At 36.7% G+C, this 13,173-nt stretch overlaps 1 protein-coding gene across 1 annotated transcript in view; it reads right to left on the bottom strand.

Annotated features, from left to right (window-relative positions):
• LOC127854677 (polycystic kidney disease 1-related protein-like) overlaps positions 1 to 13,173 on the bottom strand; it is a 177,235-nt gene that overhangs the window by 135,980 nt on the left and 28,082 nt on the right. Inside the window, exons 18-20 of the mRNA XM_052389738.1 lie at positions 6,765 to 6,986; positions 2,008 to 2,147; positions 1,456 to 1,582 (exon numbers count right to left, since the gene is read on the bottom strand). Of these exons, the coding sequence (XP_052245698.1) occupies positions 1,456 to 1,582; positions 2,008 to 2,147; positions 6,765 to 6,986 (489 nt within the window). The remainder of the gene's footprint in view (positions 1 to 1,455; positions 1,583 to 2,007; positions 2,148 to 6,764; positions 6,987 to 13,173) is intronic.

Below are 13,173 nucleotides of genomic sequence, written 5' to 3' on the forward strand. Positions count from 1 at the left end.
ACCTGTCAATATCTAAATACCCTTCACAGTACAAGAGTTGCCATCAGAGGATGAACACATTTGATCCCCACACTGTGAAAGGGGGTTTAATGCATGTGCGAAAGGTGTCGTCCCAGCTTAGCCTGTGCAGTTTGCACAGGCTAATCAGGGACGACACTTTCCGCCTAAACTTCCTTTTTGATAAGAAGAGACTTTCTTCAAACGACAAATATAATAAAAGCAGAAAGTGTCATCACTGATTAGCCTGTGCTGACTGCACAGGCTAATCTGGGACAACACTTTACGCACATGCATTAAACCCCCTTTTCACAGAGCACGGTCCATTTATTACAGTAATTTTATCTACTGTAAAGTTGTTTTTACCTAAACGTATTGTGCAAGCACATATTCTAATGATTTAATGAAACAGCATTCAGACTGAAAGCATTAACTTATATCCCCAGGTAGTGATCAAGGGTATGGAAGAGTGTATGACAGACACTAATGTTTGTTTATCATTAAAGTCCAAATGTTATGTAATCAGAGAATCCAAAAAGAGACCACACAGGCATTAACACAGATATAATTTTAAAATAGATCTGTTTTGTTTTTAGCATGATAATTGAAGGAGACACAAGTAACATTTTCATTATCACTTGACTATGAACCTAATAAAACTCTCATGACCATGAAAATACAAAATTTGAAACACTTCATGTATTCAATTTTTTCAATGTTTTGAGATTGAGAACTTCCTTATTCATGAGATTGAATGTAGAGATTTTCCATATACATGATTTACACCCCAACACCACTTTATCAGCTAAATTCAAGGGCAAATAACTTAGGAATTAACCCTTTGCATGCTGGGAAATTTGTCATCTGCTAAAATGTTGTCTGCTGAATTTCTAAAATAAGCATTTTCTTAGATTTTTTTTAAAAAGAATACTATCAGAATAGCAAACAGTTTGGATCCTGATGACACGCCACGTTCTGTGGAATCTCATCTGGATCCAAACTGTTTGCAAAGGCCTTTAAAATTCGGTTCCAGCACTGAAAGGGTTACAAAAGGTTGATCCTTGAGCATGAAAAAGGTTAGCATCACATCTACACTTTATGTTGACGACATATTTAAAATGAGGAAGTAGTTCACTCAACAAGCGTACAGCATTTTATGTGGACTGACAAATTGACCATCATAATGACTCAAATATAGACCCTCAATAATTTTTATCTAACCATACACAGTAATGTGACATGTATTACATGCAACCATGTATAACATCCACTATAACAGTTATGGTTATTTATGACAGCACATTTTTTTTGGCAAATAGAAATCAGAGTAGAGTTTTATCGATGAAGAATGCCTTCCAAATTTTTAAAATCAAATCTTTGGGTATAAAAATGCTGGTAACACATGGTAAAGTATGGTAATGATTCACATATAGTTTATCACAGGATAAAGATACAAACCATTACTTTGGTCGTCCCGTCCTGCTGGAAGTCGGAAGGTGGTTTCCCGGTTCACTCCACGGTAGATAAGGGTCCTCTCTGCTGATTGGTCAACTGTGTAGCTCACTTCGTACAGAAGGGGCTCATGCTGTTGGGATTAGCAAAGAAAATTAGAATAATAATCATACTTTAATGTCTCAATATACCTATTTCAAAATGTATTAACAACTTAATATATTTGTTTAAAGGTCACCATGGTGCAATGGGTATGGTGTCTGTCAAGCGACCAGGAGGTCACAGGTTCTATCCCAATTGTGGAAGCATGCCTTTGATCTCCCCCAAAGATAATAAGTATTAGTCATCCACAGGAAACCGACAGGAAAACAGTTAAATTAATTATAATCTGTTTTTAATGAAATTTATTGTACTATATTGTATTGCATTTTATACCACTCTTATCTAATCTAATCTACTCTATCCCATTCTTTTCTATTAAATTCTATTCTATCTAAGTATTCTATTGTACTATACATAGTTTTCTATTGCATTCCATTCCATTCTTTCCCCACCCACCTCATCTTCCCATGAGTGGCAATTCACTGTGAATTCCGTCTCCATGGCTGTTCCATTTTCAGGTTTTACCGTACATTTGCCATTCACTGGACTTGCGTTGACATCAAAGCTGCTAATGGCCTCACCTTGTAATCCTGTTTCTGATCACAAATGAACACAACCATAAATAAAATTGAGTCGCGCTTTGTGAAATGGGGGTTAAATGCATGTGTGTAAAGTGGCGTCCCAGATTAGCCTGTGCAGTCGGCACAAGCTAATCAGGGATGACACTTTCCGCCTAAACTGGATTTTTTGCCTAGAAGAGACTTTCTTTTTAAAAACAATACCCCAAAAAGCATAGTGTCGTCCCTGACTAGCCTGTGCTGACTGCACAGGCTTATCTGGGACAACACTATACCCACATGCATTAAACCCCCTTTTCATAGAGGACGTCCCAAATCTATTATTTTCTAGTCACAAATGTGACACATCACTTATAGGTTTATAACACGAACACAACAATCACTTAGATCTCTTGGCCCATATTCACAAACACAACAATCACTTAGATCTCTTGGCCCATATTCACAAAGCCGCTCAGGCAAATCTCAGCTTAACCCTTTGCATGCTGGGTAATTTGTCGTCTGCTAATATGTCGTCTGCTGAATTTCTAAAATTAGCATTTTCTTCGATTTTTTTTCAAAGAATACTATCAGAATAGCAAACAGTTTGGATCCAGATGAGACGCCAGGTTCTGTGGCGTCTCATCTGGATCCAAACTGTTTGCAAAGGCCTTCACAACTCGGTTCCCGCACTGTAAGGGTTAAGTAGTACTTAACCCATTTCCCATTAGAAGCAAAGTGAAGATGGCTTTTGCAACCAGCATAAAACCAGAACAGCCTGCGAGTAACTCCCAATCTGTTCAGGTTTTATGCTGTTTCCTGCTCACCAGTATCTTCAGGTTGGAAATAAAACCTTTAAACTTGATTCCAGTAAAGAAGATTCTAATTTTAATTTTCTGTTAATTGAAACTTTCAGATTCAAGAATTTTCCAAAGGTTCTCAGTAAGGTGCTAAATGAAAACGGATTCTGTGCCATATTAACAAAGCGATTCTAAGACTTAAGAATAAAGGATAGACTTAGACAAAAGAAAATAACTAAAGAGTTTTAATCAATGCAGGCTGGAAATAGTGTTCTTTTTTATTAACAAAATGTTTAAAATCAATAATGAAGTAATTAAAGGTGGTATCTATCCATGCTAGACTTAACTTCCAAGTACCCGGTACTTCAAGACAAGAGGGCCAAGATGGCCCTAGTTCGCTCACCTGAGAAGAGTGTGTTCATTGAATTTTTATCAAATGTATTGGGCTGTTTGTAAAACATGCATGCCTGCATATGGGCTGTCAGTTGTAATGGCAGCCATTGTGTGAATATGAATATATTAGTCATTGTGACTTTTGACCTTGGTTTCTTGAGTTGTCATCTGGACACCATTTTAAAGTGTTGAGTCATTGTTATTAAGACGTTTGACCTAGTGACTTGAACATTATGTTGGTCATCTGCCAGTCATGATCAATGTAACTATGAAGATCATGTTGATCTTTGATGTAGTGATTTGAAATTCAAAAGGGGTATTTTTATAATCATGATCAATGTACCTATGAAGTCTTTATCCTAGGTGAAAGTGTTTTTGAGTTATAATTTGAAAACCAATTTTCGATTTTGAATCACTGTGACTGTCACCTTTGACCTAGTGACGAGAAGATCAATAGCGGTCATTGGTGAGTCATGATCAATGTAGCCAACAGTAAGCAATTTATATTCCAAACCTAAATTTGGTACATGTTGCTGTATATTTTAGAACCCTTTTTCAGCAGTAGCATATATCCATTGTTAATGTTTTCTTTAAACACAGCCTGTTGACCAGAGCTCACACACCGACAAATTACAGCAAAATGTTATTCCTGATCCCATACATTAACTTCATAAACAATCAATGTGTGTATCCTTCAGCATGACTCATTCCTTCCTCTCTCTCATAACCAATGTTAGGCTTCAATGGGTTAATATCAAATTGAGTTGTGTGTGTTTGTTCTTGTGTACTTGTAGATTTTAGAGCACATATGAACTGTAGTGTCCTAGTCTGATAACAAAATAATAATTGTATAGTGTTTTCATAGTTGACATGTTAAGATTTTAAATTACAAAACAAGCAAATGAATTACACTCCATCTTGCATTGTTTCAAGATCAGCCCACTGTTAGTCTGTCTGGAAATTGTCAATTTAGTGCTTTGTGTTTAATTACCAAAACAAAAAAAACTTTAAACCACAAACATCTTAAAAAAGATGCAATGATTATAATGCCCACATGTCAGATGGATAACAACGTTATAAGAAGTTCAAAAAATCTACATGATAAATTCCATTTTTGATTGATTTAATAAGAAAATTTAATCAACTTGACCATTATATTGTTTCATGATTCTAGGCGTAAGCTTTCTTGAGTTATCATCCAAAAACCATTTTACTGTGTCAAGTAACCGTGACCTTGACCTAGTGACCTGAAAGTCAATAGGGGTCATCTGCAAGTCATGATCACTGTACCTATGAAGTTTCATGATCCTAGGCGTAGGCCTTCTTGAGTTATCATCTGGAAACCATTTTTCTAAGTTGAAACACTGTGACCTTGACCTTTGACCTAGTGACCTGAAAATTAATAGGGGTCATCTGCAAGTCATGATCAATGAACCTAAGAAGCTTCATGATCCTAAGCATAAGCATTCTGGAGTTATCATCCGGAAACCATTTTACTATCTGGGTCACCTTGACCTTTGACCTAGTGACCTGAAAATCAATAGGGGTCATCTGCGAGTCATCATCAATGTGCCTATGAACTTTCATGTTCTAAGGCATAGGCTTTCTTGAGCTTTCATCCGGAAACCATTTTACTGTTTTGGGTCACCGTGACCTTGACCTTTGATCTAGTGACCTGAAAATCAATAGGGGTCATCTGTGAGTCACGATCAATGTACCTATGAAGTTTCATGATCCTAGGCATAAACGTTCTTGAGTTATCCAGAAATCATTTTACTATTTCGGGTCACCGTGACCTTGACCTTTGACCTAGTGACCTCAAAATCAGTAGAGGTCATCTGTGAGTCATGATCAACGTACCTATGAAGTTTCATGATCCTAGGCCTAAGCGGTCTCGACTTATCATTCGGAAACCATCTGGTGGACAGACATACGGACCGACATGAGCAAAACAATATACCCCCTCTTCTTCGAAGGGGGGCATAAAAATGTGACTTCAATAGTGTTTGATCACAAGGTTTGCCGAAACCATTTTTGAACTCAACTCTTGTATCAAAGAAACAAATGTTCTGACCAAATTTCATGAAAATTGGGCAAAAAATGTGACTTCTAGAGTGTAAACGTTTTCACTATATACATATAGAGAAAAATGCCCCGCACACTGGCGGCCATGTTTTTTCAGCGATCTGGACCATTTTCAAACTCGTCTGAGATATCAATAAAACCAATGTTTTGACCAACTTTGATGATGATTGGAAAAAAATTGTGACTTCTAGAGTGTTTACAATGTTTCTATATAGCCAAATAGGGAAAACTGCCACTATACATATAGAAAAAAATGCCCCGCCCACTGGCGGCCATGTTTTTTCACCGATCTGTACCATTTTCGAACTCGTCCGAGATATCAATTAAATCAATGTTTTGACCACCTATCATGATGATTTGGCGAACATTGTGACTTCTAGAGTGTTTACAAGGTTTCTCTATAGCCAAACAAGGAAAACTGCCCCGCCCACTGGCGGCCATGTTTTTCAACAGACTGGAACCACTTTTGAACTCAATCAAGATATCATTAAGAAAAACATTTTGACAAAGTTACATGAAGATTGAACATAAAATGCGACTTCTACAGTGTTAACAAGGTTTTCTTTTGTTTGACCTAGTGACCTAGTTTTTGACTCGGCACAACCCAGTTTCGAACTCAGCCGAGATTTTATTGGGGCCAAGCTTCTGACCAAGTTTCATGAATATGGGACAAGAAATGTGGCATCTAGAGTGTTTACGAGCAAATATTAAGGGACGGACGGACGACAGACAAAGACCGGTCAGAAAAGCTCACCTGAGCAATCAGGTGAGCTAAAAATTAAGAATATTCTTTGTTTTAAGACTCCAGCTTAAGATTCTGTAAGAGAATAAGGGCCAAGGGCACAGGTTACGATTCTGTAGGAGAATAAGGGCCAAGGGCACAGGTTAAGATTCTGTAGGAGAATAAGGACCAAGGGCACAGGTTAAGATTCTGTGGGAGAATAAGGGCCAATTGCACAGGTTAAGATTCTGTAGGAAAATAAAGACCAAGGGCACAGGATAAGATTCTGTAGGAGAACAAGGGCCAAGGGCACAGGTAAAGATTCTGTAGGAGACTAAGGGCCAAGGGCACAGGTAATGATTCTGTAGGAGAATAAGGGCCAAGGGCACAGGTTAAGATTTTGTAGGAGAATAAGGGCCAAGGGCACATAACTGTTTAAACTTGTTCTTACCAGTATGGTAGACTGGGACACCAATGTGGTATGTACAAGTTTGTCACAAAAACAGCCTGTGGCTCTGAGGACTGCACATGCTGGACAACCCTGCCTTTGTGTCTGAGGACTGCACAGGCTGGACAACCCTTAACGCACATGACTTAAGCCCTATTTTCCCATAGCAGGGCTCATTTATATTTATCTCAGTTTTTTAAAGCCCTTACCGTCATGGTAGACTCTCACACCCACAAGGTACGTTAAACTCTGCCTGAGCACCCCTGGTTTGATCACTAGTGATTCACTATGGAGACCAGTCCGGGTTCTCTCTGCTGGCAGAGGGAGTTCCTGGGTCAGTGGTCGGTCAAGGAGGGTACGGGGTCGACCCGGATCCCCACTGGCCCTTATCAGTTTGTCCAAGCCATCATCAGCTTCTGCGACCTTGTCCCCTGCAAAGAAAATACAATTTTATTTGTTATTCTTAATGTACTTTCCAAATAATGATCAATCGAGTCCTAATTTCTTTAATATCTACATCGTTTCCTTTGCCTGAAGTTTATATTTTTATTAGTCCTATCAACAAAGTCAATAATCATCTAAAAACGAAAATCTTTGCTAAAACTTTAGTTCAACAGATCATGTATTATTAAACAGGCAGCCTTTATATAAGGTACATCATTGTATTAAGTACATCATGGTATTCATAATAAGATACTGAACAGAATGAGCATCTTTTGTTTTGCAGCACAGCTTTTCAAACAAGCTTGGGAACAAGGGTATTATACAAGTTGATTCCATAAAAAATTATAAATCATTGTGTTTCAGGAAACACTTCTGACTAATGGCACACCTTTCTGTGGAATTGTTTCAAGATGCAAGTGCTGTTTAATCTATTATATACCATATACGTGCGCTTATAAGACGCCCTTGCTTATAAGACGCACCCCGATTTCGGACTTTATTATCGGTGGATTTAAGACTGACCCGCGTGTAAGACACGGTCAAATTTTGCCGTTTTCATCGGCCAAAAAAAACGGCAGAATGTTGAAGAAAATCAATTAGAAACACATTGAGAATTTTTCAAACTCGCGCTGCATACAATTAGTAATTCACGCAAGTCCGAAAAATAAAACAATCAAACAACAAAGTAAATAATATTTGTTTATTTCATGATATATAAGTAGGTTTTAATTTATTTTCAAGTATTATTCATACAGTAAAAATAATTATCAAATTAACACAATTTCTAAGAAAAAAATTTGCTGCATTGTCTTGACAGATCGAGACTCCATGTTCAACAACTTTATTTCCTTTGACTACCAGTCTCTAACCATTTTCTCGGTAACTCCAAATTCACGCTCGGTTGCACGATTCGAATGTGTTTTTGCGTACTCGAGCACTTTCGACTTAAATGTCACATCATACGAGTTATGTTTGCGTTTCATTTTGACGATTCCAGTAGTTGTAATTTGTAAATATAATTGTATTGTTTGACGGGTATTGAAAACTAAGAGGCAGATATAGATTATCTTGATCATGCAAATGTTACGCCCATTGTCTATAGGTAATGCCTACTTTCATAAAATTAGCCAATCGCGTGATAGAGTGAAATCACGGGTCAAGAAGAAAGCCACCTGTGGATAATTTGCATGCGGTCGCTCTTTGCTCCCGCTGTCGTGGGTCCCTAATAAATAAGGTGTCATCTGCATAAGGGGGTCGTCTGAATGAACGTGTTTATTTAACAATTGACAGTTGCAAACTGGTAACTATTTTCAGACGATACCCTTATTGCCAATTATGTCTTAATTGACAATTAACAGCGTCTAACAAAGACGATCAGGTGATACAAATTTGTCAAGAAGCACTTGTAATGGCGTGTTTATTTAACAATTAACAGTTTCAAACTGCGAACTGATTTTGCTGTTATTTTAAACATGTTTGGCATCGTGTCGACGCTTACACACATATACTAATATGTCCAATTTATATGACATTTAACGACGTCGCGCGCAGACAATCGGGTGATACAAACTTTTCAAGTATAACCATGGACAATATAACGCCTTACGACCACAAAATAACAAAATTCAAATAAAAAATAATAGACAACAAATCAATAAGGATACATTTTATTTCAAGTTAATCGGTAACTGAACATAGCGTTCCGATACACGGTACGGGCAAATACAGACTTTAGAGAAAATGCAAATGGCTGCCGCGATGATTCAAAACAATTGACAAGTGTCCAACTTGGCCAGCGTAAGCCCAGTAAACTCGATATTTTGAAAATTTTCACTTATTTTCACAAGTATCTCGCTTATAAGACGCGACCCCCACTTTAACTTATTAATTTGAGTCTTAAAAATGCGTCTTATAAGCGCACGTATACGGTAATGAACATACTGTTATGTGAAGTTGGAATATAACATTATTCTTGGAATAAAGTGTGTATTTCAAAGAGAGCATTACATTTTTCTGTTTAATGATTTTGACAAATTTTATGATACACAAATGCATCATACAGAGTTAAATTGCTTGTTCTTCAAAACTGTAAGTTTAATTGGAACATATTTATAATTGACCTTTCGACAGCCGATTGATTGACAGGCTTATTAACCAATCAGATTACTGCATAGATTAGGCCCGTTTCTATCCGCCATTTTGTCCGTCAAACTCGCCGTTGTTCGTCACATAAGCTTATACGTAATGCTGTGTTTTAAGCAAAGAAAATGGTTAAAAGGTGCTGTAATGGAACTTGTTATTCAGACACAATGTATCCAGAACGGTTAAAAGATGGAACTACGTTTTTTCCGTTCCATTAACCGGGTACTAATCTTAAAAAATGCAAACGTTGGATTCGTCTTTGTAGTCGTCTCAACGAACAGCTTAATCTCAACATATTAAGCTATCGCCCGAAAGCAAAACACCTCGACGTTTGTTCTAAGGTCGTTATAATAAGATACTACGCGAAAATAGAATATGTAAGTATTGCAACGGACGCGCTATAGAAAACGAGTATCACTTTTTACTTGTTTTTCCTCTATATAGTGAAATTAGAAAGGAACATTTAAAACCATATTTTTAAAGGTGGCTAACGTTAAATAAATTTGACATTCTAATGCAGTCGGCTAATAAAAAAACATTCTAAACTTGGCTAACTAGATTATTAATGCTAATGAAATGCGTAATATTAAAGACAATCAGTTATAAATTTTAATAATATCACATAAAATAGAGCATTTTTATTTCTTTCGGTTTAAATCTTCCGAATTTAATGTAGCTAGTTGTATATCGTTAAAAGTTAAGAAACTATTTTAAAATGCGCATGTAATTATCAATAGGTGCCAATAAATGTCATTTTACACCATATGTGGGCTTTCTACTAATCCGTTATCAAAACAGATGCCGCAAACTGTGAATGACCCTTGACACTTTGATACCCAGTCTGATTAGCGAGTTTTTTTTGTACATGAAAATTCTTTCAACTTCTTATATTTTAAACATTGCAAAAATAGTTTAAGAGGAAATTAATATCTTGTGTATGTTACTTTTTTGACGACATTTACTATGTTATACGATTATAACAATGCTCATGGGTCATTTTGACCAAACGCATTATAGATATGTGTTATATCGGATTTCAATAAAACGTTCTTTGTCTTCTTATATAATAAATTTACTTACTTGTGCCACATTTGCAATGTTGCCATCGGTTGCAAAATTAACGGCTTTAAATTAAAAAACTGAAATATCTGTTACTCAATGAAAAGTATTGTGACAAACGAACAATGCATACTGTATGTGATAATTTACGATAATTGGCCGACTTTGACTATAAAATTAACGATTTTTAAGTAGACTAATAAAAAAGTTATGACTATTTCATAGATATGATAATTATATTCAGCATAACTATTCAATTATAATAAAAATATTGTATGGCCTTTCTGGTATACCATGAGGCGTTTTTTGGCTCACTGATGCGGACTTTTTGGGAAGCCTTTTTGGCAAACGGCCTTTCTGGTACTATATCTTTGAGGGGAGCTAAACACCCATTTGATACATTACATTTAACACATTTTAAATAAAGCATGATAGCAATAGAAACATTTCATGTAATTTGGACCGAAATCTTTGGGAATATCTTCCAACGTACCGATTCGCGTAGCCAGTTTTATGACGGACTTCGGCGGAGTGACCTCCCTTGAAATCGGGGGGCGTGGCTTCACTCTCGCTGTCGAAAGGTCAATTCCTACACCCATTTATGCCTAGCTTCTTGAAAAAAAAAAGGCCTTGGCAAACAGCGTAGACTCAGATGAGACGCCGCATGATACGGCTTCTCATCTTGGTCTGCGCTGTTTGCTTAAAGGAATTTCTGTATGAAATATTCTAAATATAGAAATAAATATACTAGACATCCCTAATTTTGGAAATAAATTGATTCAATTAAGAAGGATGGGAGAGTCCACTAGGCATAAATGGGTTAAAGTACGACACCATGTCCATGTTTGCATAAACACAGTTATAAAATACAGTCACAAATAATTCAAAACAACAACATCCCTGTTCAAGATATTGAAATGAAAAGTGCATATTAAACTAAACGTTGAAGAATATTGCAACCTCAGTGTTAGCAATGTTTTACTTTAGCAGTATAAGGAAAAATGCAATGCCCCATGTTTTTCAATCAAAGGGACATATCTTCTGACAAAGTTTCATGAAGATCAGACAAGAAGTGTGGCCTCTAGTGTGCTAACAAGGCAATTTTTTTTTAAAAACCTGAAAATTATAACGCGTTGCAGTGAAAACGATTGAATAAATTGGAGAGTGCTGTTGTTGTCGTTATATTTTGTGACACTACGAGCATTGCTTATATAAACTATTAAGTACATCACTCATTTTATGAGCACGGATGGCCGAGTGGTCTAATCGGTAGACTTCTACTCCAGGGGTCAGTGGTTCGAGCCCCTTTGAAGTTGTTTTTTTCTCAAATTTTATTCTTGTTTTTACTGGAGCTTTTTAGATCCACTGTTTACCCTTATTTATATAAAGCATTTAATAACAAACTTCAATATATGCCAAAATCTGTTTAAAAGTCCCTTTAAGCACAAGAAATAATTAATCTCAATGATAGTTTGCTACTCTACAACATAGATTTTGGACAGAAAAAGAACACAATTTTTGTACAAGTAAATGGCGAAAAATAAATCAAAAGGTAGTGATGTAGCTAATTTCTGGTTTGGGTATAAAATATTTAAAGGGTTGATGTCTATCAAAATAATTCATGGGCCTGCTTGCATTTACAGCACTAATTGCATAGGAAATTGGTCTGCACTGAAACGTACTGAATAACACAGAGCAGGCAGTGCAAGACTAGTGTGGTCTATGGTGTAATTCTGGAACATTGTGCGGTACCAGTTGCTGTAGATCAATATGGCTGACAGCTACAATGGGGATGGATGGTAGGGGTTGACAGGTTTAATGGGAAATGTCAGTGCTTTCAGTCTTCTATAGCAGTTGTTGTAGATTTTCTATTTGATCGGCAGTCCATGTACAAGGGCAATCCGGCTTGGAAAGCTCTTGACACTTTTTAAGAATATGACCCCACTGTTTGTGATTCTGTTTTATTTGTAAAGTGACACTATTGTTTAAATATCAATCAATTGATAAGCTCTTTGAATATTGAATGTTTTTGTAATAACTAGGGGTTACAACACACTATGACCTAGATGCAGCAGGAGGAATAAGTCTTTCTTAGATTGGCGATCTTTTGGCTTTTTGCCCAATCTTCTTCTGTATGATTTTAAATTGTACAATAAAGAGGACGGCTTTATGTTGATGATTTCCCTAATTTTTCTTTCCAGACCCAGATCAATAAGCAATTTGTGATTTCTGCAGATTTTTACAAACATTTTTCATGAAGATTTTACCTTTGTTAATTGCAAGTTCTGCATCGCTTGGTCAAATTTTGGTAAAATTTTATTAGAAAGTCTTTTACTTTGCCATCAGGTTTTACATGCCTTTTGCTCTGCCCTTTTCTCACCGATAAAAATTTCCTTCATCTTGTCTATTTTTACTATTTTGCAAAAGATTTCTAATGATATGTCTACCTTCATGATCGATTGGTCTTCAAATTGCTTGGTCCATTTTCCAATCATATGCTATCCCTATCAATTTGTACAGCACCCCTAACAAGTGTTTTATGTTTGTTATATGGGAGAAATAAAGTGCATGGTACTTTTTAATTCACCCTACCAATTTGTACAACAATCCTTTGAGGTGTTTCTGTTTGTCAGATGACAAATATAAATTGCAGGGTATCTTATCACCAGTTGATTCACACCACTACTCTGTTCACTACTCCCCACTACTGTGTATACTACACCCCACTACTCTGTATACTACACCCCACTACTGTGTACACTACGACCCGCTACTCTGTACACTACACCCCACTACTGTGTACACTACACCCCACTACTGTGTACATTACACCCCACTACTGTGTATACTACACCCCACTACTGTGTACATTACACCCCACTACTGTGTACACTACACCTCACTACTGTTACAGTACACATCACTACTCTGTACATTACACCACACTACTGTGTACACTACACCCAACTACTG

The sequence above is a fragment of the Dreissena polymorpha genome, chromosome 13, assembly GCF_020536995.1.
Source record: "Dreissena polymorpha isolate Duluth1 chromosome 13, UMN_Dpol_1.0, whole genome shotgun sequence".
In the NCBI taxonomy this organism is placed as follows: Eukaryota; Metazoa; Mollusca; class Bivalvia; order Myida; family Dreissenidae; genus Dreissena; species Dreissena polymorpha.